The following is a 24381-nucleotide window of genomic DNA, read 5'->3' as shown; positions in this document are numbered from 1 at the left end:
AACAAAAAAAAAAAAAAAAAAAAAAAAAAAAAAACACTGCAGTCCAGTGGCATTATGCATGCGCGCTTGCGACGGCGGCGCCAGTGACCGATCTGAGAGGGTGGGATGGACCAGTGATGAGTGACCTGGCCACCCGACGCACCAGCCGACGAGAGTTCGTTCGTTTTTGATGTGTGATCTGCCCGTTCAGTGGACCTGAAATTATCAGTCAGCAGGCAGGCAGTGCAGCAACTGTCAGTCAAGAGCTCAATCGGGGAACGGAGCCGACGAGACAAGATCAGGATCATTGGGAGAAAGCCCCTTCTTTTTTTTTTTTTTTTTTTTCCACCAGAGGTCCTGGCCTGGCTTGTCAGCACCGCAGATACCTGGCTCTTTGGACGACTCTGTGTGGCGACATGAATTTTTTTCCCCTCTCTATTTCCACAGTCTGGTTGCTGGTGCTTGTCATTCTGTGAGGGGAAACAAATTGAAGACAGCCTACATACTGTCTCTTGCTTCTGGCTTCCCCAGCCCATTACCGAAACGGGATCCCCGTTCGTCATTCTGCTTCCCGCCCGCGCCCAATCGTCCAACGCATCCCGCCAACGGAGCCCAAGCCAAGCCAGGCCTACGCCAGCAGCCAGCCATCCAGGGAGCCAGCCCACTCTGCCCTTGGACAAGGACAGTACAGGACAGGACACCCCCGCCCTCGCAACGCAATCCTCACCGTCCTCCGCCCCGCTGCTTCGAAATTCACGCTCCACGCCGCTCAAAGTTGCGCTGCTACTGAAACCAGCCTGCAAACAAACAATCGCATTCTTGGATTCAGTGAGCGTGGAAAAGCGTCCTCTCTATATTTTTTGCCTTTTTTTTTTTTTTTTCTCTCTCTGTTTGTGTTTGTTACCAATCCACTTCCACATTTCCACACATGTTCAAGACATTATTACCATCTTTGCGCGATGGAGATTCCAAAAAGGATACAATGTTGAAGACAAGGTTTTTCGCCCTCATTCCGTTTTACTTTTTTGCGCTTGTCCGCCGCGTTGAGCCCCCTCATTTTTGAGAGTCACTTTCAAATTCAATTCCGCATGCGCTTCAATGCCGACTCGCCACCCTCAGAGGCGGCCTGTTGAACCTTGAAAGCAATACCGAGAGATTGTCTTTGCTGTCTGGCACACTTTTCTACAGCAACGCATTCTTTTCAATTCATTTCTTCCCTCGTTTTTTTTTCTTTTTCTTTTTTTTCTTGCGCCGTCAAACCCGCCTTTCGCATGTGCGAAATGGATCAACAGTTGCTAACTTGGAACATCCGTTGCATCTCACAGGACCGCCCATCTCTCAGCCCACTCCCCGACTTCGTCATCTTCGCACGATGATCCCGAGAACACCGCAGACGAGGAGGATTCGGAGGATTATTGCAAAGGCGGCTATCACCCAGTGCAGATTGGCGAGAAGTTTAAAGACGGAAAATACACAATAGTGCGGAAGCTAGGATGGGGACATTTTTCGACCGTCTGGTTGTCGAGGGACAACTCATCGGGCAAGCACGTTGCCCTCAAGGTCGTGCGATCCGCCGCTCATTATACCGAAACCGCCATCGACGAGATTAAGCTTCTCAATAAGATTGTGCAAGCAAAGCCAGACCATCCCGGCCGGAAGCATGTTGTCAGCTTGCTCGACTCATTCGACCACAAAGGCCCGAATGGCACACACGTCTGCATGGTTTTTGAAGTACTTGGCGAGAACCTGCTAGGGTTGATCAAGAAGTGGAATCACAGGGGTATTCCCATGGCTCTTGTCAAGCAGATCACGAAGCAGGTGCTTTTGGGTCTCGACTATTTACACCGAGAGTGCGGCATCATACACACGGATCTCAAGCCCGAGAATGTCTTGATTGAGATTGGGGACGTCGAGCAAATTGTCAAGAGGGTTGTCAAGAGCGAGCCATCAGACAAGGAGAACAACCGGAATGGGCGGAGACGGCGTAGGACGTTGATCACTGGCAGCCAGCCACTTCCTTCACCGCTCAATGCTACTTTCAATCACGCAAACCTCTTCCCGTCACCGAGTTCACAACATTCCAGCCTCGGCCAGATGCTGCACGATGGTAAGTGAGCGAGGCGCGATTGCTCGCTTATTGCGGTGGGCATTGCTCATTTGTTTACCCCGCCGCCGAAATGAATCTCTTGGGGTTGTTATTGCTTGCTGACCCTTGCCTGTTCATGTTACAGGCGCAAAAAGCAAGTCATCACCATCACCTAGAAGGGATGGAGATGATAAACAGAAGCAAAGAGAGAAGTCAGCGTGAGTATTTCTTTTTCTTTTGGTCACGGGATATTTCCGTAGCTCTATCGGCGATATTATGAGCTAACAAATATTCGGCGCACTTTGCAGAGACTTACTCTCCAGGGAGGTTTCGGGTATATCACTCGATAAGACGGGCGAGAAACGCAAGGCAGACGACAACCACGGTTTCGATGTTATCAGTGTCAAGATCGCGGACCTGGGAAATGCCTGCTGGGTCAGCCACCACTTTACAAATGATATCCAAACAAGGCAATATAGGTCGCCGGAAGTGATCTTAGGATCTAAATGGGGCGCAAGTACGGATGTATGGAGCATGGCAGCTATGGTGAGTTGATTCTGCCGTCACTGCTTGTGCGCGGCTAGGGACGAGCTTTGGGCTCTTTCTTCGCCAGCCAGTAAAATATCTTGGCTAAACATGTTTTGCACCCTTGCAGGTTTTTGAGCTCATCACTGGAGACTACCTATTTGACCCACAATCCGGCACCAAGTACGGCAAAGACGACGATCACATTGCGCAGATCATCGAGCTTCTCGGTCCATTTCCCAAATCCCTCTGCTTATCCGGCAAGTGGTCACAAGAGATCTTCAACCGCAAGGGCGAGCTGCGCAACATCCATCGGTTGAGGCACTGGGCGCTGCCCGACGTCCTGAAGGAGAAGTATCACTTTAAGGAGGAGGAAGCCAAGCGGATTGCCGAATTCCTGCTACCTATGCTGGAGCTGGTTCCTGAGAAGCGGGCCAACGCGGGCGGCATGGCAGCTCATGTATGGCTGGACGACACGCCGGGCATGAAGGGGGTTAAAATCCCTGGCTTGGATGCCGGCAGTCGTGGGGAAGGGATTGATGGGTGGGCCAATGAGGTACGGAAGCGCTGAAGCACGCTCCCGGAGTTACCACCATCGTCGGGTTGATGATGTGTTGTTTCATGGACAGAGAGTTTTCTTCTAGGGGAGTTATGTCGAACCGCATGTCCGGCCTTTTTTTTCTCTGGAGAGGAATACTTTTTCACCGTGAAAGAGCTCGGTCCTGGCTGGTAGGCAGTCATGCCAGCCAGGGCAGGGAACCAATCGTTATAATAGCATCAGCTTCCTTCTGTCTGGCGGCGTACATTCATCATTTTTTTGTCGTGCCTTTTTTTTTCTGTTTTTTGTTGGAATAGCAAGACCACTTTCATGATCTGTGCAGTTTTGTTTCTATTGTTCCTTTTACGATTAGACCAAACACGACAACCAGCGCAACGTATAGAAGAGCCTAAGCTACATGCTCGTCTCAACATCTAACATGGTGCTCATAATGTAGGAGAACAGGGGTACAGCTTAGAAGCTTGCACGACTAATCAATCACATGCGCCCCTGAACATTCAAGAACACGTGGGGTTTCGGGGTTTTGTTTTATTTTCTCTTGGCGAACTAGTAAAAGTCTGCAGCAAGAAGAGGTATATCCAGAGAAGCTGTCAGGAAAACGATAATTCGGGTGAGTAATTCATTAGTATATGTTGCAGGCGAGACTACCTGATTCGTGCCCTACTCGGGTGCAAGAGGGTCATCACAACATTGGACGTTATGCAGCTCGGCGGTCAGGTATGCACTTAATCTTTGATTGGGGTTTCGGCATCCTATATGGACTTTTGATGGATACAATAAATGGTGGTGTAAGGTACCGTAAAATAGTTGCGAATTACGTTCGTTGCTGTCCGTGGTTCAGGTATATACCTACCTTAGGTACCTTACCTTAATTACCTAGAATAGTTGGCGTGTTTCACGTGATCGACGTAAGCGGCGGGATAGCAAGGCGCGATAAGCTACATTTGGCGGGGCACTCATGTTCCTGCTGCTTCAGTCGATCGCATCTACCTTATCTGGAAAAAGTCAGAAATACCACAACTAAACCTACCCAGGTAGGTACCTAGGTAGGTAGGTAACCATTCAAAGACAGCAGGTGACGTGGACAGGAGGGTAGGCACTACCGCCTGAACAACTTGAACTTCCTCAGGGGTTCAAAACTGAACAATTGAAGCCAAAAGGAACCCGTCGATGGATCAAACCAAGGTCGGCACCTCGTCGAGTCTCGAGATCGATCGATGCCTTGGTGAACTGTCATAACGCATGTGTTGCACCGCACCTTAGCTGCACTGCCTGTCCAACCCGCTAATACGACGACGACCCGACGAAATTTGGAGACAAGATGGCGACCTGGAATTCAATCCCGCGCGAAATACAGCAAATGGTGCTAGATGCACTGGTGGCACTCAAAAAGAAGGAGGCGCAAAAGCTGTTGCACACTAAGCCGCGGCTGTCGCGATACGTTACCGTCTGTCGCTTTTGGCAAGAGGCTCTCGAGCCCGTCATGTTCAGGGACCTGCACATAAAACCCAAGCATCTTGCCGACTTCGACAACTACTTGCGCGGCGGGCGGCGGCTCATGCTCCGGCACCTCTGGTTCCGCGTGCAGCTGAGTAAGCCGCGGCGGCGCATGACGGAGCGAGACAAGATGGACGAGGAGGAGGACAACAATGCCTTCTTCACCACAGCCGTCTACGACCTGTTCGCGACGCTGAGGAAGTGGGGACGCTTGCCACAACAGCCGCTGGAGCTGGAACTTGGGGCCGAGAGTCCCGGTGACCCCAAGTGGTCCTTTGGTGACCAGGGCATCATGACCAACAACGACTACTCGGTCGGCGAGCTCGACTTTTGCTTCGTCGACGGCTTCAAAAAGTTCTCGTACCCTTCACCGCTTCCCGAGGTTGGCGTCGTCACAACCTTTTCCATCCTTCGCCGCACGCGCCGGTACTTTGCACCGCAGGCCCTCCTGACCATTTTCGACAGTCTTCCCAACATTAGCGAGATCCGATATGAGCCGTGGTACTTTCTGAACGCGGATTCCCAGTGCGATGTTGACGAGGCCTTTGGCCGCTATATCAGACACTGGCCGCCAACCGTCAAGCGCATCAGCATCTACGAACATTGTAGGGAGTTTAGGCGGCACTTTCCCAACCAGTTCATCGAGTTTGACGACGCCTGGATGGACGAGAATGGCGGCTTGTTTGGTGACTTGGACGGAGATGGAGACCTGCACGATATGCATCAGGATCACGACCTAATGCATAACCTCCACCACCACCATCACCACGTACATCATCACCATCATCATGATCACCACCACCATCACCATATACATCAAGGGGATGATCAGAACTGGCACGGGCCGGATAATGAGAGCATAGCCGATGAGGACGGCTGGGAAACGGCGAACGAGGACGAGGACGGTTTCGACGATGACGACAACGACTTTGAAAATAATCAGGACTCTCATGACGGCACCGGCGACAGCAACCAAAATTCCAATAGTGGCTGGAACCTACCTTCGGCTCCCGATCTCGTGCAGGCATTCGCCAACGCTCTCTCGAATCTCCCGCTGCCCGGTTCGGCGGCAACTAACGATCCGTCACAACCGGTTGTGGCACAAGGAGGAAACGGGCCATTTGGAGACCCCGGTGGCGGGGATGAGTTTGGCGGAGGGGACCCTGGCGATTACCCAGAGCTAGCCCCTCTCGGCCTGGGATTGCTATTTATCCGCCCCAGTCAGAAACTGCAGGAGTTGGCCGTGTCGGGCCTGATCGATGCCCGGGACTTCTTCGAGCCCTTCTACGCCCGGCCCGAGTCTGGTATGAGCGACGCACTGCCATCATGGGACGAACTGCGATGGCTGACACTGACTTCGCCGGCGCTCCTCAACCCGACCCCTTCTGAGGGGGGCAGCGATCATGTCAATGAGCTGCTGCAGGCGGCAGGCAGGGCCGCGATGCGCATGCCGAAGCTGCAGGTTATGGAGATATACAGCACAGACGCGCGCGGCGGTGCCGTGTTCCGCTATCAGGCCACGGAGACGAGGACGGCCATCTCGTGGTCTAGTGCTTGGTCGAGCAGCTGGCGGCCGCCAAATGCCAACGACGGCGGGCCGGCGGCGGTGGGAAACAATTTCGACGGTAACAACGGCGGCAACATCAATCTAGGCAGCATGCTGGAGGACGCGGATGGAGACGTAGATATGGGCGTCGCAGGAGATACGGTTGACGTGGATGACGACGAACATCCAAGGCACTTTCGAGTCAGTCCTCGGGTGGTTGAGACGTGGCAGCGCGTGGCGCGGCGGCTCACGCGTCACGACCTGGACCCTGTGTTCGAGGCCGTGTCGACGTGGCCCGGTGATCCCTTTGACTTCTTGCACGAGAACTTGGTCACGAGGGAGCTGGTGCTGCATGAGGCCAGCTCTATGGATATATTGCAGACTTTTGAGTTGCCCGGGGAGGCCTTAAGACTTCCTCGAGTAGGGCAACCATGATCTCTATGGAGAGGATGAGGATTCCAAGTGCCCGGTCGGTTTTATGTCTCTTGTGGCCCCCTTTTTGGCCGCAAAAATTATAAGATTTCACCAAATGAATATGGGTGGGCATGAAGAGCAACTTTCCAATTATGACTAGCTCAAGATTTTACCAGTCTAGAACAGCCCGAATTCTCAGCTGTCGCTCTCCACACCCAGAGGATAGCGCTCAAGAGAGCTTGTAGGGGCCTTCCGAGTTCATACCTCGGCATCCAAATTACGTATGCGCTGGGAAAATCTGACGAGCAGCTCCAAATTTGGCGGTTTGTCTCTTGATTGCCATACCATTCAATTCTACACCGGGCAATGTCAAGTAAGCTGTGGAATTCAGCCGTGCCGCAGGCGATGGCTTTGTCAGGCCACAAACGCCGGCCTCGGTCCCAGATTTGAAATTAGAAGGGCGTCAACGTCGACTCATATTCTATGATTGCCCATTGTCATCATCATCAGCGTACGTCATTCTGAGCCAGAACACCCTGAAAGCATCAACACGAGACCCGGTCATGGCCTCTAGTTAAATGTCATTGTGCTGACTGCCAGACCTAAAAGACCTAAGCGCTCAACCTCCGGCTATTGGGTTTTCCCGTAAATTTCCCAAGGTTATGAAGGATCGTACAGGCTCATGGGCGCGGCGCTTACTGGTACAGTTCTGCAATGAACTTCTGTGCAGCGGTTACAGAAGTGGACAGTAAAGGGGATCTAATCACAGTCACGACTGAGGGCGGCAGGATATACACCATCAGAACTAAGGAATGTTCCGACTTTTGTAGGATTATAGGGACTCCCTGAATGGTTTTAGACTTGTCGATGTGATGTGGGGTAGGGGTGAGTAGAATGAAGACGGCGGTTAAAAAAAAAAAGAAGAAAAAAGAAAAAGGGTAATGGGGAATTGGGAATTGGAAGTGAAAACATGGCAAAAGAAACGAATTTCAAGTTTCAATGCAAACACGAGTACCCAAGGGCCCTGGCTGGGCTTTACATCTCCTACACACCCTTACAAATACGATCGAAGTTCGAGAGGCGGCGGTTTTGCGGCGGTGTTGAGTGGCGGTTAATTTAGGAACATTAGTGGGGGTGAAATAACGGAGGAGGAATAACGACTTAACCAATACAAACCAAGCTGATGCCTAGACGGGCGTAAGCAGGAATGTAGGCGGCACAGCTGCGGAACCCGCCAACCATGGCCTGCATGGCTGTATGGGAGTGTAATGGGGGCGGTGATGGCAGTTGTCACTGCATGCATCGATCAAGGGTCAGGTGTGAGAACGACCCGGATCGAGATCTTACGTTTGGTGAAGCGAAATGACCTCAGGAACAACTCTGCAGTGGAGGGAGGGTAGCACCGAGAAAAGGAACATAGAAATCCGAATGAAAAATTAGAACAAAACAAAACAACAAAAATTGCATTTACATCCTTTACCCATATTCTCCGGTTTGCTATGCTATGGTATACGCGAGAAGTAGAAGAAAAAAAATGACGAAAACAGACAGGAAAGAAGAAGAAAAATCAATCAAAATGCAAGGTGCAAATAAACCCAAAGTTTGCAACCCAACAGACTCCAAAGTGAAAGTAGAGAAGAGAAAACAAGAAGAACAGGAACCCAGGACCCGCAATGCTATGCTATGCTTGAAAATGAAAACCCAGGAAACAAGAAAATCAAAACGAAACGCCCAATTTGCTCCGTTCGCAATGCTGAACAAAAGAAAAGGTCGGTGGTGACGGACGTGCTTTTTTATCTTTTGTGAGAAAAGGCAGAATAAATTCGTTCGAGGTAAAATTGATATTTTAGAATCGAAGAGACATATCGGAAAGCAAGCTCCCCGCCATCGTTACAACCCGCGAGCCCAGAACCACGACATGGTTGATGAGTGACTGGGGCTCTTCTCGTCTTGGCCATACACAACTCATCTCCCCAGCATCTTTCACATTGCAGAAAACAGATAGCCCTCGCCTCAGAAACAACCAGCTTATGCGACTGCAGCGTGCTCGGCAGCAGCCTCGGCACCGTCGTCCTGGCGGCCGGCGCTGAAGTCGGCACCGTGTTCGAGAAGAAGGGTAACCATCTCCATCTTGCCGGCAAACACAGCGCGCTGGAGGGCCGTGTAACCCTTGGCGTCACGAGTGTTGATGGGAATCTCGCAGCTCTGCAGGAGCAGCTTGAGGACCGAGAGATGACCACCCGAAACGGCGAGATGCAACAGGCTGGACTGGCTCTGGTTCGTGATGGGAGTGGTGATCATGTTGCCGTCAATCGTTGAGAGCATGGACATGTTGTCGCGGCTGGTGTCAACCATGTTGAGGTTCAAGCCAGTGGGCTGTACGGCCTTTGCGGTGGCACTGAGCGCAGGAGAAGAGAACTGGCTGGTAGCGGCCGAGAAAGGCGAGGCATTGCTGGCCGAGGAGCAGCTGCGGGAGCGACCCATGTTCTCACTCCTGACAGTCGAAGGCGTGCTGTTCTGCCAGCAGTTAGGAGGGCTCGAGGCGCCATCCTGGTGCTGGGTCGGAGGCGTGAGGAAGGAGCCGTACAGGCTGCCGGTCATGGGCGGCGTCCAGAGACCCTGATCGAGAGAGCTGCTTGCAGCGGTGCTGTTGTCACCGTTGCAGTCACTGGTGAAGCCATCCAATGTGAAGGGCTGAATTTCGTCAGTCTGAGCAAGGCTCACTTGGTTGGTCATGTCAGAACCGAGGTCGAAGTTGCAAGGCGAGGGAAAGAACTCGGCCATGGGGGGAGTTGCAAGACCGTCCTGCATCAAGGCCGCGTTGACCATGGGCGGGGAGGAGATGGGCGTGTGCGAGCGCGAGCGCTGGTGGCCGTGGATGGCTCCGACCGAAAGACTGCCTGAGCTGGGGCGAGTAGGCATGTGGGCCTCCGAGGTGCTAGTCCGTCGGCGCTTGGATCCTGGACGGGCCATCTCGGGGACTTGGGGGAAGTACGAGTCCATGTTCATGGAAGCCTCAAACTGGGTCGAGGGGAAGGGCTCGGTCCAGGCGGAAGCCATTCCCATGTCCGAAGACATAGTGCCGTCAAAGATGAAGTCATCGCTGGGAGCCGACACCATAGTGGCCACGGGCTGCTGCGGGGGAGACATGCGGGGAGAGCCCTGGCTGACAGGGTCCTTCTTCAGAGTTGCTAGTTCCTTCTTGAGCTTTTCGAGCTCTTTGGTGCGGTCACGCATGTTGCGCCCTGAATAAGAACGGGGGTAAATGTCAGCGATGGATGTTGATAACGAAAAGAAAAGGCGACCAGGTAGGTCATCGCCAAGGTGGTAATAACATACTGTAGGCACGTTGTGCAAGCCTGTTCTGGATCCTCCGGCGTTCAGCAGCATCTGGAAGGACACGCCAGTCCTCATCGGGCTTCATGAGATCGGCATATGAGATCTGTTGGGCTCGGCTGTTGTTGTTGTTGTTCATGGCAGATGGAGTCGACATTGTATAAAAAAAGACGTGAAATGGAAAACAAGACGCAAAGAAATCCAAGACTCAAGGAAATAAGACAAAGGAAATAACGACAAAGGAAAAGAAAAGAGAAGACAAGATCTGTTGTTGATGCCCTCTCTAGTCGCTGTCGTAATTGCTGTTGATGGAGTGATTAGTGGTTGGCGATGGATGTTGGTTAAAGCTGAGATGGGGATAACAAAAGAGGTTTGGGAAACGGGGCGGCCAGCTGGATATTATAATAATGATGGAAAGCAAGGCCCGAATGACGGAAAGGTAATCTTCACATCTTAAACTACCTACCTACCTAGCTACGTAAGGTACCTAGACTGGATGGGGCGTGGTGAGGCGGGATGGAGGGGGCGTGGGTGTTGGTCGCCTTACGGGCCCCAGCCGATGGAGAGCAGCAGCAGTGTTTGGTAAGTACATGGCGAACGGTACCTACCTTAGCTATCCTTCACCCCAAAGGCTACGAAAGCAGGTAGGTACCAGGTTACAGTTCTACAGCAGTGCAGCAGACCCGACAGCAAGGGTGGACAGGACAGGGACATGACGGGATAGGCAGGCACGATGCAGATGCCTACAGTAGTACCACATCCCAGCAAAGATCCTGGCCCGCTACAAGTGAATTGGTTGGGTCCATCAAACAGGACAGGGATTGTTATTCGCCCAGGGTAAGCAAATGCAAAGGCTTGGGCAGGAGGCTCGGCGACTGTTGCCATGTCTTGGTCGTGAGGAACAAGAACAAAACAGTAAGATTACAAAGCCCCAACAGTGAGCAGAGCCTGCGACTTACTCTGTTCCAGAATAGACGAAATGCGCAGCAATTGGTTGTTTCTTGTTTGTACCAACGGTAGAAAGAAGCCTGGCTTGGCGACGACTCGTGTGGGGTCTGATCTGGTCTGGTCAGTTATGTACATTTCGATGCAGTTTTGTGGAGCGAGTGTTTAACAAAAACCATTTCATCGACTCTTTCTCTCTTTCTGGAAATCGCTCATATATCATAAACCTAGGTACACTGTTTAATTGCGTTGTTGATTTGGCGTTTCCATGATGACCAAAAACCAAAGCAGCGGCATAAGGTTGTGCCTACCTTACCTACTTACCCAGGTAAGGTAAGTTTGTAGGTCAGGTGGGCAAAGTCGAGCAACAGCGGCCGAGAATAGCACATTTTGAGCTGCCTTGGCTGCCCACCTGGTAAATTATCTCGTCTAGAGCTAGACTTGTTCTAGCTCTGGAGGGGGCAAAGGCCCAACCAACCAAAAACATACCTACCCACCTAGGTGCCATAGAACCGTGTCTTCTAGCCCTGTCCGGGCCATGAGAAGAAGGGCCGTGGCTGTATGTGCGAACCTACCTTACCTTAGGTAGGTCCCTCCAGGAGGTAAGGCTGACAGCGGTTACTGACGATTAATCTCCTCTGCTGTGGGTTTCGTCCATGGGGTATGGCAATCTCAGCTCTCTCAGCTGGGTGCCGAGTTGGCCAATGGAAACTCGACCAAGTTTGACAGGTAGATCCACACTCAAAGAGGGGGGGCGTGTGTTCAACTTTCGACTTTGTACCAGTCAGCAAGCTTTGCACAGAGTGCTAAGAGCAGTAAGAGAAAAGGTACAAGCCACGATGGGACCCTGGCTAAGCCCAGTCAGCAAAACACCACGGAGCCGCTTGTCCCTTTTTGGGATGCCTAAGCCTCTGTTTTGTTCTCTTTCTCCATCGATGGGTGCATGCATGGAATAGAAGGCAGCAAAGCCTGGATTCCCTGTCTCCTGGCCGATTTCCTCATGTCGCCTGGGTCCTGCAATACAGTACCTCCCCTGACCTCATCAACTAACTTCCCTAACCTTGCTTGAGTTTGGAAATAGCGAGTGAGCTCCACTTGACACACAGAGGCTGGAGTCCCATGCCATGATGATTGATGATGGCTCCGATCGTAGATCAATAAACCCGGAGTTCGGACGAACATGGTCATGTCATTCTTACCATAGTACTTACAGTACTTTCCGGGCAGGCTAACGATGGAAATTTCTGCTGTCCCATCCATCCAACCTTACCTCAGCGGGGGAAATGAGACGAACCGAATTCAGGGTAATTCCATCTCCACAGGGGGAATTTGCTGAAATGACCGACCAACAATTTGGACCCCACCGCTGTTGACTTGATCAAGAGTCTATCGCAGGACAGACAGCGCAGCGTACCTTAGACGATGTGAAAACGATCATTTTGGTCATTCATTGCTTGCTGGCCGTACCGCGTAACATGATCGCGTCCAAGGGGCTCGGCGATCGAGAGCGGGATAGTAAGTGTCCATGCCAGAGACGGGCGGTGCCGACCTGTTCTTTCTTGTCTTTGTTCAGCGGTAGTAAGTTGAGGCATGCGCTTGTGGGTGAGTGGGTGCAGACACAAGCGCTGCCTGCTGCGGATGATCCCCCACCCCAGAATCGAACCAGCAGGGCCAATCATTGGAAGATAAATGTCACTCCCATCCTTGGGCCTTTGTATGCTACAGAAGCGCCCAGGCACAAAGATTGAAGGGATCTATCATCTCATTCAGTAGACACTGATCAAGCAATCCTATTCTTTGCTTTTGTCGTCCATGACGTAAATGGTCGGATCCAGTTATATGCTATGAGGGTTGACAAGTTAGCGGTTAGCAGCTATCATCTCCTTCCTTACCTCGTTGTTTGTGTCTGTACAGGCTCCCTTTCGTCTTTGGGGGGGGGGCTTCGTTAGTGGGGCTGGGCACACGTCAAGGCTCATAATCTCGCGTGTGGAGAGCCAGAACCAGACGGGGCCCTACTTGCCTGTGCCTGCCACTTACCCAACCGTAAATCTATTTCGGGTGCTGGCAGGATGATCTTGGCCAGGAAACGGCGGTCAATCCCTGATGTATTTTATGGGTGTATGGGGCTCAATGTTCTTTTTTTTTTTTTCTCCTATGTGTGTGTTCATGTGTAGATCGTGTTTTGTTTTGCTCTGTTTTGTTAAAATGTCGTCGGGCAGGTGATGAAAAAAATATAGCTTGCCTAATTGTTTTAGTAGATCGCACAAAGTCAACATTATACCGCGCCTGAGATGTTGTGCCGGTTGGCTGACCAGACAGGTGATAGACATGAAATGGAAGAATAGAAAATCGATCCGGAGGCTTCAATCAAGAGCCTTAGCCTGCAGGAGGACAAAGTCCTACATAACTGGAGATAGTCTGTATCTGCCGCTTTCTCAGTGAGTGGTTTGACTTGCTCTTGTATTGGTTTACAGATCTCGCACAATGCTGTAAACAATAGTAATTCTGCAATCACGCAGCTACAGAACACTACGGCTAGCACTAGATCTAGAGTAATAATTTAGTGTAGTGTACTTATGTCATGTCGGACCGTGTCATACTGCAGGCTGTCATAACGTTACTTACTGTCAGAGAGCCACTTACTGTCACTGCGGCTAGAGCTCCTAATTGCCGTAGAGCTTTGCTGTCTAGCGTTCAACTTTACTTTTTTTTTCACTTACATCCCATCTGTCCTGTCCAATGATACCACACTTGATCACCTGCGCCGCCAGATTAACAATTATCTGTGCTTTTATTTTCCTCCCTTGGCGTGAGGTTACTGTCGCAATGGTACCAGACATCAACAACACCTGGGTCCCCCCCTCTTCACATCATACTAAAATGTATGCATGGATTTATGGATGCCATGGCCAATATCCACCAACTTCTGCCGGTGATAGCAGCTTTCCCATCTACCGTGTGATCAATAATCACTTCGCTGAATGAATTGAATTACCGGGCAACGCAGACAAAACCCCATCTTGGCTTGCCTTGCAATAGCTACTCCCTGCCTATCCATGCTTCCGCAGCGAGAGTAAGCATATCAGACATAGGCCTGATTTTGGCTTGGTCTAGTTAGCTTCTAATATGGAAGCACTGCTCATGTTATTCCTATCCCTGTGGCTTTTCTTCGGGGTTCTGTCTTTTCGTATTGCCAAACCGATGGCAACACCAAGACCTCTAACGGTGTGAGTTTACTTAGTAACCCCTGGTAGAACATGGCACAGCTTACTATAACTCTTGGCCGAACCCCCCACTCCGCAGTCTCATAGTAAGTGAGATCCTTCTTCAGTACAGTACACCAACTCAGCGGTATATCGAACACATATCAACTTAACCAAGATGCACTCCAGCCCTCGAGCCCCAGCTTCAAGCTGTTCTTTTTCCTTTCTTTTTCTGGTTGACTTTCATATATTTTTGAGACAACTATGAAAGCGGCTAATTCCATCTAGGATTATCATCGAAGAGCTAGCAAACTGTCACCCAAGCAACAGTAGGCCCCTATCCGTAATGCAACCGACTCCAACGACCACCGGCCAACAGCCTATCGCCGGCCCGACACCAAGTGTTGGCTGCACACATGCCGTCCCTGGCAGCGACGGCCACGTATCGCCCACAGCCTGCAACTCCAACTACGCTACCGAAATCTCCTTTGCACCCGCACTAGCTGCCGCCGTAATCTTCTGCATTCTGACCGTAACCCATATTGTCCTCGCCTTCACAACTCGTAAGACCTACGCCTGGGTCTTGATCATGGGCGGCATCTGGGAGTCAGCAGCTTTTGTGATCCACACCATCGGAGCCAAGGACCAGCAGTCAGAGCCCCTCGCTGTTGGCTACTCCATACTATACCTTCTTGCCCCTCTTTGGATCACGGCCTTTATCTACATGACCTTTGCCCGCCAGGTATGGTATTGGACCCCGGATCAAAGACTGTTCATGTTCAGCGCCCACGTCCTCTCCAAAGTGTTCGTTCTCGCGGACGTCGTGGCCTTCGTCCTGCAGTTCCTGGGCGCTGCTCTCGTCACGAACCACAAGGCCAAGACCCCCGAAGAGATTCGCCGCGGTGCCATCTTGCACTTGACCGGCCTGTCCCTGCAGCTCGCAGTGACTATCGTATTCCTTGCCCTGATGGCAGCATGGCATCTCAAGATGATTGCCTACGAGGCCGAGAGAGCACATTTAGACCCTTATGGCGACTTCACCCATAAAGGGCCCATGAGGCGCTCCTGGAAGTTTTTGCACGCTGCCATGTATATAGCCGTACTGCTAATCACCGTAAGGTTATCCTTTCGACTTGCCGAGTCGGGCCAGATCCTCTTCGGCAACGCGCGTGGCGGCCTAGCGAGCTCCCAAATCTTGCAGTACCTCCTGGATGCTGCACCCATCATGCTGTGCCTGGCTGTGCTGGCCGTCGCGCACCCGGGTCGCTTTTTGATCGGCAAGGACTCGGAAATGCCGTCGTGGTCAGAAAGGAGAGCTGCGGCGAGGGAGGCGAGGGACCTGCAAGCGCGCAAGGAGGCAGCATTTGGAAATGCACCGACGGAGTCGATTTCAGATCGTTATTGGGGAACCAGGAATGAGTAAGCCAAAAAAAAAAAAAAGGACGGACGGCCGTATGCTCAGTGGCCTTGGTGTGAGACGAGATTTGACTTTTTCTTGCCTTTTGGTGGCGTTCTGGTATTCCCGGGTTATTTGTATTTGAGCAAGGCGTTTAGGGGCTCGGAGATATCGGAACATCTTAAGATACTGGCGCTTTGGGGTTCAAGACGCTGTATATATATATATATATATATATATATATATATTCGTCGTGATTTTTTACTACCCTTTATCTTCACTGCACATGATCGATTGATTGATTACCTTTATTAACTGAGCATGATTGTAGAATTGGACAGGCCAACAGTGTAGCTAACCAGATTGGGTGCTATGCTCTGTTTAAAAGGCAAATCTGACGGCATATAATCAACAAGTCTTGTAGTCTAGTATAAGGCAAGCCTTGCGAAATGTCTCCACTAGCCTATAATCATATGCTGAGGTACAATACTCAACACATCCCATCCATCCGCACGGACCCGGAAATTGAGAGAGAGAAAAAGACACGTAAAACACAGTCACATCTAAGTGGCAGGACGTGAGATAGGAAATGAGCAGTGAAGAACGGAAGTGGGTATCATTTGACTGAACGCCTGTAACAAGAAAGACCAAAATCCCAAACATGATAAGTAAAACATGAGGTTCTAGGTCAGGGACTTTACCATGAGTAAAACCCTTCTGCCCTCAAGAACCGAATTGAAGAGAAAAAAAGATGATGGGGTTGCTCCTGCGGACGACATCCGTTACGGATGCCATTCGCTGCGGGCGCTCCCTGACGAAATGAAGCCAAAATTAAAGTAACCCAAAACGCCGCCAACATTTTGAAAAATGTGCCATAAAAATACAAACAACTATTCAGAGTTAAATGTGTCAAGCATCCTAAGTTCGAAAAAAAAATCCGCCCATGTTAAAATGTTGTACACAGGCGGCAGCAAGATTCGTATAAATCGATAGAGTAAAATGTCGAAGAAAACAACTGGATGGTTAGTGCTGATCTTCCTGGTGGCTCTCTGAAGCTGGGAAGCACTATGCAAAAGTCAGTTGACTACTGATAGGTCGTACGCATCGTATGCAATGTTCCGAGAGGATGATCTGGTTAGCAAATTTATCATTTTGTGCTGTTTGAGAATCAGTAAATGCCCCTGATCTGACGGTGGTTCGTTCCAGTGGACGAAGTGGAGGCTTGGCGCTCCACGCCGTTGTAGAAGCCACCGCCGCTGAGGCCTAAGCCTTGCGTGCGCTGCATCTCGTACGGCGATGATTGGTACGACCCCAAGTCGGCTGTAGGCCCCTGGACGTCGGAACCGTTTTCCATACTGCTGCTGCTGCTGCTGCTGTTGTTGTTATTGACTGCAACTGTACCGACGCTAAATTGTTGACTGCTCTGGCTGTATGGAGATTCTTTCTTGGTCCCAGAATGGTCGTATGGCTGCGGCCTGCTGGCGTCAAGTTCATAACAAAAGTGCTGTTGCGGTGGTTGGGTACCAGGGCTGCCCTGCTTGCTGCTGTCAATGATGTTATATGCCATTGAGGCTTGGTTGTTACGGGGGGAGTATGAGTTGGGGTTGTTAGATCGGTATTGGTACTTTTGCTGCTTCTCGCTCATACTCAGTTTTGCCTGAGCCGCCGCCCTACGCTCCGCCTCCTTGACATTATGCCAGCGGACTGCAAGGGCGCCGATGATGGACAGCACTGCCATAACAACTGAGAGAACGAAGGCCTGCGTGAATGATTTGTTATACGCGTCAGTGAGGTTAGCTGTGTCTCCGTTAGCTTTCTGCACGGTCGTCTTGATCAGGTCAAACTTGAGAGCCTGGTTGGGTGTGACAGAGATGCCAGTTTTGTCGAGGATTGTGTCTGCCAGGCTGTTCGCGAAGAGGTTCTCAGCGATGAGGATCATGATGGAAGATCCAAGCGCCTGGGCAAAAGCGACTATGGAAAATCCGAGCGACAGGTCGTCGCTATCGGCAAGCGAGGCCTGGACGGCGACGAAGGGCTGCTGGAAGGCTGTACCAAACCCGAGGCCGACGGCGGCTGGAACCACAGTTAGTAGGATAGAGCCCGCAGTCGCCCCATTCCATGTTGTTAGTAAACCGGCCCCTACTGACATGAGTAGGGTTCCAAAGATTAGCAAGGGCGCGTAGTGCCCAAAACAGTAGACAAATACAACGGAGCCAAGGGCCCCCAGAATTGTTCCGACAAGCATCGGCCATAAATAGGTAGCCGCAACAGCGCTTGGGTAATTAAGAATCAGTTGAAACCAAAGGGGGATCTGTTGGGTTCATTGACGGCCGTTAGCAAACTAGGCTCCCTTCTTTGGTAGATTAATCACAACGCGAGCCGGAAGGGAGAGACATACAAACTTTGTGACGACAAGGGCGGCAGCGCTAATGCAAAGCATAAACCAGAAACTCGAAATGACAGTCCGTTTCTTGAAAAACCGGAGGGGGAGCAGGGCGTCGTCTGCAGCTTTGTGCTGCGAGTATACAAACGCAAGTATAAAGACGATGGTGATCAGGAACAAAATGATGATGAACCATGAGTTCCATTCATATTTGCGCCCAGCGAATTGTAGTGCGAGCAGCAGACTGATAGCGAGTGGCAGCAGAATCAAGACACCCAAAAGGTCGAGCTTGCGGGAGAAGGCATGGAACCTCTGTCGTAGGTTCATATCCTTTGTGATGACACCAGACGCGCGTGGAGAGGATCTCGGCCTGCCCACCTCGTGCAGGCAGTAAAGGATGATGACAATGATGACGGTGCATATGGGGATGCTGGTGTAGAAACACCATCTCCAGTTCACATGTGCCGCAAACGCACTGCCGAGCATTGGGGCGCTAACCATGGCTACTGCAGCCGTTCCGCCTAGCATACCCACGATCATTGACCGCATGGTGAGCGGTGCAACGAGGGAGCCGAGGAATAGCGCGCCAGACAGAATGCCAGCGGCGCCGATGCCCTGGACCGTCCGCCCCAATATGAGAATGGCTTCGAACGGAGCGACCGCAGCAAAAAGAGAGCCGATTTCAAAAATTAGTAGAGCAGCAGCGAAAACCCAGTGCGGTGTGTATTCAATGTATAGTCGCCCAAACAGAAGTTGAAATGCACACAGGCCCCATAGGTAAGCTGAGACATACCAGGTGGTGCCCTTGAGCGAATCTGCTGGGTTCTTGGCTTGGCGAGGAGTTGTGGGCGTGATTATGTTGATGTTCAGGCCAACGATCAAAACGGACAAGACAAGAGCCAGGATGACTACGACGAGCCGTATGGTGTATAGCACGCTGCCCTCCTTTCCCATGCCGTCCGCCGGCTCCCCCGTGTGGCTTGCGCCTGACTGTCCGGCAGAGCCGTGGAGCGAAAACGCGGTATATGGAGGGAGTGGGTTTTCGGGGTCGGCCGAGTTCGCAGTCAGTCCACGGGAGATACCAAGCGCCTCGCGTCTACCATCGTCATCAACGATGGGGATATCGACCATATCAGCGTCACAGCCAATGTCAAGAGACTTTTCATCCAGACGGCGAAGGCTCGAAGAATTTGAACGGCCCAGTCGCCCAGGGCTCTTGGCCATCGACAAGGACCGACTCCGAGTGCTGATGCTGCGTGTGTTGTTGCCGTCATTCGCAGTCGCACTGGATGAATAGTAATCGCTGCTGCTCCGAGAGAGGTTGCTGGTGTTTTGAGTTACCTTGCTCGATGATCTTGACGGTGGGGTCCTGATGGGAGTCTCAGACATGTGGGCAAGAGCCTCTTCGAACGTCTCAATTTGCTCAATCGGGGAAGGCAGCGGCTGATTTCTGATAGATTTATCGGTGCCCACAGACACTTGTCTGCTGGGGGCCGAGCCGGCGCTGCTGATCCTGAGCTCTGTGTGGCGGATTGAAAGCGGTTTGATCTCGGGCAGAGGAACATTTGAGATGTTCCTGACCCTCTTGCTCCTGCGACTACCAAACCTCCTGCTGGGCATCCTCCCAATAGAGCCACCGGGAGGGCCGTAGTCGCTCTCGTAATCGAGATCGTTATCGGTTGAATTGGTTGGCGGGAGGTTGATGTCTTTCTTGTTCAGGTTCGAAAGGATGGACTCGCTCCTGGAAACTAAATCGGAGAGGTGGTCGGCGGGCGGGTACACATTGTCAGCTGAGCAGACAGACCAGCAGTCATCGTCTTCCCTGGCCCGTGTTGCCCTTGTTGTCCGCCTCGAAACGTCGTCTAAGTCTTTCCAAGTCGCCATCTTAGTGAAGAAAAAAAGAAAAAAGAGAAAAGAAATGATAAATCAATATCTGTTTCTAGTCTATTACTAGAAGGTTTGCTGGTAAATGTATATTGTGCGTAACTAGACCAAGTAAGGCTATAACTGTTGTCGCACTTAAACGGCAAGATACAAAGGAAAATAGATGAACAGACGAAGGAAAAGGTCCAAGGTAGGGGAGTGTGTCTTGAAATCAGGGGGAAACAGACTTCTCTTAACCCAAACGAAATAGAAGATGTGATGGCCGCATCATCCATAACAGGCAGCATGGCCTCAAAGACGCGTGGAGACCGGGAACGAACAAGGCGTGGCGCGTAAATGAGACCAGGGTTACTATCTAGGTATTCTAGGTCTAGTCTAGTAAGAGAAGGGCTCAACGCCTCGACTCTGACTCCACAGGGTCTTGGTGGCTTTGTTGCACTTTGCAAGTCCCTCTGAGAGGGTGGTAGCGTCAAGGCTTCATTCATTCATTGTGCTTGATGTAGCGGGGGTTGTAGGGGAAATCCCAGTCAGAACCAGTCAGCGGCAGCTCTTGAACGGCCCGTACAGCACTGCAATGCGAAGTGTGAGTGGGATTGGACTGGGTCTGTTGGTCAAAACTGAATAAATTGATTCCAGATTTGACACAGAGAAAAAGAGGCTGTGAGGGCACTGCTTACTGTCCCCCCGGGGTCAGCGGCTGACTGTGTTTTGACGCTGTGTTTGCCCCGCATTTCGCACCTTTTGTGGTTGAGATATGAATTTGGCAACAGATTTGACACGTGATTCACGTCGGTAAAGTCAACATTGTACCATACCCAAAAGCTAGAAAATATACCTTAACCATCCATCCCATTTTTCAAGATCGCCCAACACCTTGAGTGTGTTGTATTTACTCTAGACTTATCATGTCGATCTTTGCAGACACAATCTTGTTCAGATATCGAAAGTAGGTCTTCGGTAAACAATTTTGCCGTCTTACTTTTTTATTCATTAAGAACAGCACGATTGACTGTTGGCCTCGTAGGATCGGATCGTCTTGAAGGATGGTATGTGAATGAATGTATGCCTTTGCGAGGCCTGCGCACTGCCCCCGGCGCTTATCGGAATTGATGTCCATTTCTATCAAGCAACCACCTGTTCGTAATACCAATTACTTCGTTACCATAAGTTCATTTACTCATTCGTTCAAAATTTTCTCTGGTCACTTGTCTGAATTTTCCAGCTCTTTTTGGCCCTGCCTCGATCGCACTAGCTGACTCTTTGTCGGAACTGCCAAGGGGGCTGGAGTAGCTCTTTTTTTTTCGTGGATTGAATTTGCTTGCAACATATCATCCTTGTGGCTTCCTTTCTGTGAGGTTCTAGATAATTACATCGCGAGGTTTAAAATCGCCCATGCAAACTTTGACTGTCAATAAAGTTAGCGAGCGAGGGTTGGCGATCAGTTATTACGGCCGCGATCAATCCATTTTAGGGCACATATAGCGAATAGGGTTCTCCATATAAATTAATCTACCTCCCAATCGGTTTGTTTAATTGCCATATGTAGTATAACCCTATATGAACGACAGCAATATCGCGGCCTGTAATGGCTGGCTTGTTGATCCTCGCTAATATTACCGGAGGCTCAATGAAGTTTCCATGGGCGATTTTAGCCCTCGCGCGTACGTACAGTACATGCGAATACATTGCAACCACGGGCATGCAACACGCCGGGTTGCCGGCTAGGCAAGGTACCAACCAAGCACGCAAGCCAAAAACAAGAACTGTTCCTGAACCGGGACGCTAATGCAAGCACAAATCAAGGCAAGGCCCACGACTCGACTTTGCCTTGCCCCCGCCCGTCATCGGCGAGCGCTGAAATTCCCAGTAGCACAGCACACACGCAGCGTGGAATCAATGAATGACCTCCTTCCTTTTTCTGCTTCAATGATGGCATTGTTATTGTTGTGATTGGTACTTACCTTATGAAGTAGATAAGCGACCCGCTGCCAAGCCTGTATTTGTGGTGTGATAGGGCGCACACCCCGATGGAGTTGTTGTGTAAAGATTTCGAGGAGGATGGATTGCTTGCTTATCTGCTTAATCTAATCTATGAAGCTTACAGGCGGTATAAAGGAGGGAACCCTGATCAGGTCCCGATCAACTGGGTTCATGACCCGCTGTACTGCTTCTAGTTAGCGGTTGTATGGGGGGTTCTTCGTACTTACCTCTCGCTGAGGTTGCAGCGCTAAAGGTCTACCTGATAGGCCTCCTGGAACTTACCCTTGTAACCTTCGTAATAGGAAAACCAATACCGTAATACCTTGCCCCCTTCGCGGGTTCATCATGGCCAACATGTTTAGTACAAGAGTGCTCTGTCCCCGTCGTCCTCCGTGACCCTCTGATCACGACTTTCACATTGTTCCGCACCAGAGGGAAACCCTGTGATCTGTCCAACCACTAGGACAGGACACCGCAGTTATGGAGCGTCATCCAACTTCCTTCGGCCTCCTTGTCAGCAAAATCTTTCTTCTACTCCTCGCTGCGCTGCCCCTGGTAGCATCGGCACATCTGGAGTCTACTGGCATCTCGGTGAAGCTCAACGATGTCGATTACTATATCTCACCTTTCTCTGCTGTCAATGTCACCGTAGGCCTTGTCCAACTCAAAGATGTGCCGTCCGTCTTCGGCTTCAAGCCCGTGACCGTGGTGGGCACGCCGACCGTCAAATCGGATCTGGCCGCTCTGTTCAAGAACTGGACATCAACCGACGACGTTTTTAACCATGGCTTCATCGGCGCCGTTTTCCTGGCTGGAGCTGATGCCGTCTCGAAGCAGGCCCTTTTCAACTCGTGCACGTCAGGATCAGTCGTATTACCCCTTGACGCAAACCATGAAAGCACCGTGCCTTCAGGGCCATACTTCCTCGAGACTGCAACTGGCCGCCTTTTCCCCGTCTACAGGCTCTACGTCGACTTCGCGGAGGCATTTTCCACGTCCCTACTGCAGCGCCCAGACGGTGGCTTTCAGCCGCTGTCTGCTCAAGTTCAGTCGTCGTCATCTCTGACCATCGGTGTGCCCAGCAGACTCTACTACACTCGTACGGCCGACAAGCCGCTTGCGGGTGTGCGAATAGGAGTCAAGGATATTTTCGACCTCAAGGGTGTCAAGCGGTCTAATGGCAACAGGGCCTGGTACCAGCTGTACCCTGCTGCGGAACAGACGGCACCGGCCATGCAGAGACTCATCGACGCCGGTGCTGTCATGATCGGCTTGCAAAAGCCGAGCCAGTTCGCCAACGGAGAGAGCCCTACGGCCGACTGGGTTGACTACCACGCGCCGTACAACCCGCGCGGCGACGGCTATCAGGACCCTAGCTCGTCATCGTCTGGCGCTGGAGCATCAGTGGCAAGCTACGACTGGCTTGACATTGCCGTCGGGTCGGACACGGGTGGCTCCATCCGTGGGCCTGGCGGCGTGGGCGGCGTTTTCGGGAACCGTCCCAGCCATGGACTGGTCACGCTCGACGGCGTGATGCCGCTGTCCCCTTCGCTCGACACTGCCGGTTTCCTACTGCGGGATCCTCATCTTTGGGATGTTGCCAACCAAGTAATCTATTCGGGCAACTACACTTCGGTTGCCAAGGCGACCTACCCAAAGCGCATCCGTACCCTGGGATTCCCGGCTGCCAACGCCACGGAGCCCTGGGCAGTGCTGATGAATGGGTTTGTTCAGAAGCTGGCGAGCTTCATCGGAAGTGACACCAGTGTCGAACCCATGGTTCTCAACAATGAGTGGATGAGCTCAGGTCCGGTCGATGCTAAGGGGTCTTCGTTGGATGACATGCTGAGGACCACATACGCTGTAATCATCACCAAGCACCAGACGGAGCTAGTACGGGACCCCTTCTACCGGGACTATGCTGGTGAGTGTGAAACACTAAACCGTTACCTGACCCCTTCCTGCCTTTCAAATTCCTTGCTTGCTAACACACTTACTTAACTTTTTTCTTGTTCAACCTCAGCCGCTTTTGACGGTCGCAAACCTTTTGTGAACCCGGCTCCCCTCGCGCGCTGGGCATACGGAGACAGCCTGCCAGCGACCGCCCTCTCCGACGCCCTCCGCAACAAAACAATCTTCAAGGATTGGTTCAATGGTTTGGTTCTTCCCCGCGTGTCCGATGAGGCGCAGTGTACATCATCGATCCTTCTGTATCCCAGCTCCACCGGCGCCGGTCAGTCGTACCGCAATCGATACTCGGGCCCGCCCAGCGTGCCGATAGCTTTTTCGAGCAGCCGCGTGAGCGTGTTCGCCGAGGTCCCTGACAGCGTCTTCCCTCTGGGGGAAGTGGTTGCAAGAAGCAATGTTACCGGTCATGATGAGATGTATCCAGTCAGTATAGACGTGCTTGTCGCCAAGGGGTGTGATGGGTTGCTAGCGAGACTGGCAGCGGATCTGACGGATGCTGGTGTGCTGAAGGTTCCAAAGACCGGCAGGACCTTGGAGGGGGGCATCCCTGCCATGAGGTAGGTAGGGGCAGAGGGACCAGAAGGATAGAGATGGTGCTTTGCGTTGATCTCGACAGCTTTTCTGACTGCTTCGAGGGGTCTCGTAAATAAAAGCCAACTCAATGATGAAAACATGCTTCA

The 24381-nt window shown here is 51.5% G+C and overlaps 6 protein-coding genes across 6 annotated transcripts in view; 4 read left to right on the top strand and 2 right to left on the bottom strand.

The window, feature by feature from the left end:
• PgNI_11009 (uncharacterized protein) overlaps positions 1–3586 on the top strand; it is a 5696-nt gene extending 2110 nt beyond the window's left edge. The window contains exons 3-6 of the mRNA XM_031130983.1: positions 1305–2086; positions 2211–2283; positions 2374–2611; positions 2721–3586. Coding sequence (XP_030980276.1) covers positions 1305–2086; positions 2211–2283; positions 2374–2611; positions 2721–3161 — 1534 coding nt within the window. The 3' untranslated portion in view covers positions 3162–3586. The remainder of the gene's footprint in view (positions 1–1304; positions 2087–2210; positions 2284–2373; positions 2612–2720) is intronic.
• An 884-nt stretch (positions 3587–4470) lies between these two features.
• On the top strand, positions 4471–6627 carry PgNI_11008 (uncharacterized protein; the record flags this gene model as incomplete). Its single annotated transcript, XM_031130982.1, has 1 exon — positions 4471–6627. The coding sequence occupies one exon, from the start codon at positions 4471–4473 to the stop codon at positions 6625–6627; it is 2157 nt and encodes a 718-aa protein (XP_030980416.1).
• Positions 6628–8061: 1434 nt separating this feature from the next.
• Positions 8062–10326, bottom strand: PgNI_11007 (uncharacterized protein). Its single transcript, XM_031130981.1, has 2 exons — positions 9946–10326; positions 8062–9851 (listed from the first exon to the last, which is right to left on the bottom strand). The coding sequence occupies exons 1-2, from the start codon at positions 10097–10099 to the stop codon at positions 8635–8637; spliced, it is 1371 nt and encodes a 456-aa protein (XP_030980271.1). The 5' UTR covers positions 10100–10326; the 3' UTR covers positions 8062–8634.
• Positions 10327–13609: 3283 nt separating this feature from the next.
• Positions 13610–15513, top strand: PgNI_11006 (uncharacterized protein; the record flags this gene model as incomplete). The annotated part of the gene is made up of 2 exons (XM_031130980.1): positions 13610–13769; positions 14379–15513. The coding sequence occupies exons 1-2, from the start codon at positions 13627–13629 to the stop codon at positions 15511–15513; spliced, it is 1278 nt and encodes a 425-aa protein (XP_030980272.1). The 5' UTR covers positions 13610–13626.
• Positions 15514–16654: 1141 nt separating this feature from the next.
• Positions 16655–20432, bottom strand: PgNI_11005 (uncharacterized protein; the record flags this gene model as incomplete). The annotated part of the gene is made up of 2 exons (XM_031130979.1): positions 17885–20432; positions 16655–17797 (listed from the first exon to the last, which is right to left on the bottom strand). Exons 1-2 carry the CDS (start codon positions 19751–19753, stop codon positions 16655–16657), a joined length of 3012 nt encoding a protein of 1003 aa, XP_030980270.1. The 5' UTR covers positions 19754–20432.
• A 1646-nt stretch (positions 20433–22078) lies between these two features.
• Positions 22079–24262, top strand: PgNI_11004 (uncharacterized protein; the record flags this gene model as incomplete). The annotated part of the gene is made up of 3 exons (XM_031130978.1): positions 22079–22094; positions 22197–23657; positions 23757–24262. The coding sequence occupies 3 exons, from the start codon at positions 22079–22081 to the stop codon at positions 24260–24262; spliced, it is 1983 nt and encodes a 660-aa protein (XP_030980375.1).
• Between the last annotated feature and the right edge of the window lie 119 nt (positions 24263–24381).

The sequence above is a fragment of the Pyricularia grisea genome, chromosome VII, assembly GCF_004355905.1.
Source record: "Pyricularia grisea strain NI907 chromosome VII, whole genome shotgun sequence".
Taxonomy (NCBI): domain Eukaryota; kingdom Fungi; phylum Ascomycota; class Sordariomycetes; order Magnaporthales; family Pyriculariaceae; genus Pyricularia; species Pyricularia grisea.
The sequence above is the reverse complement of the archived record's forward strand: the minus strand, read 5'-3'. Positions and strand labels throughout refer to the sequence as shown.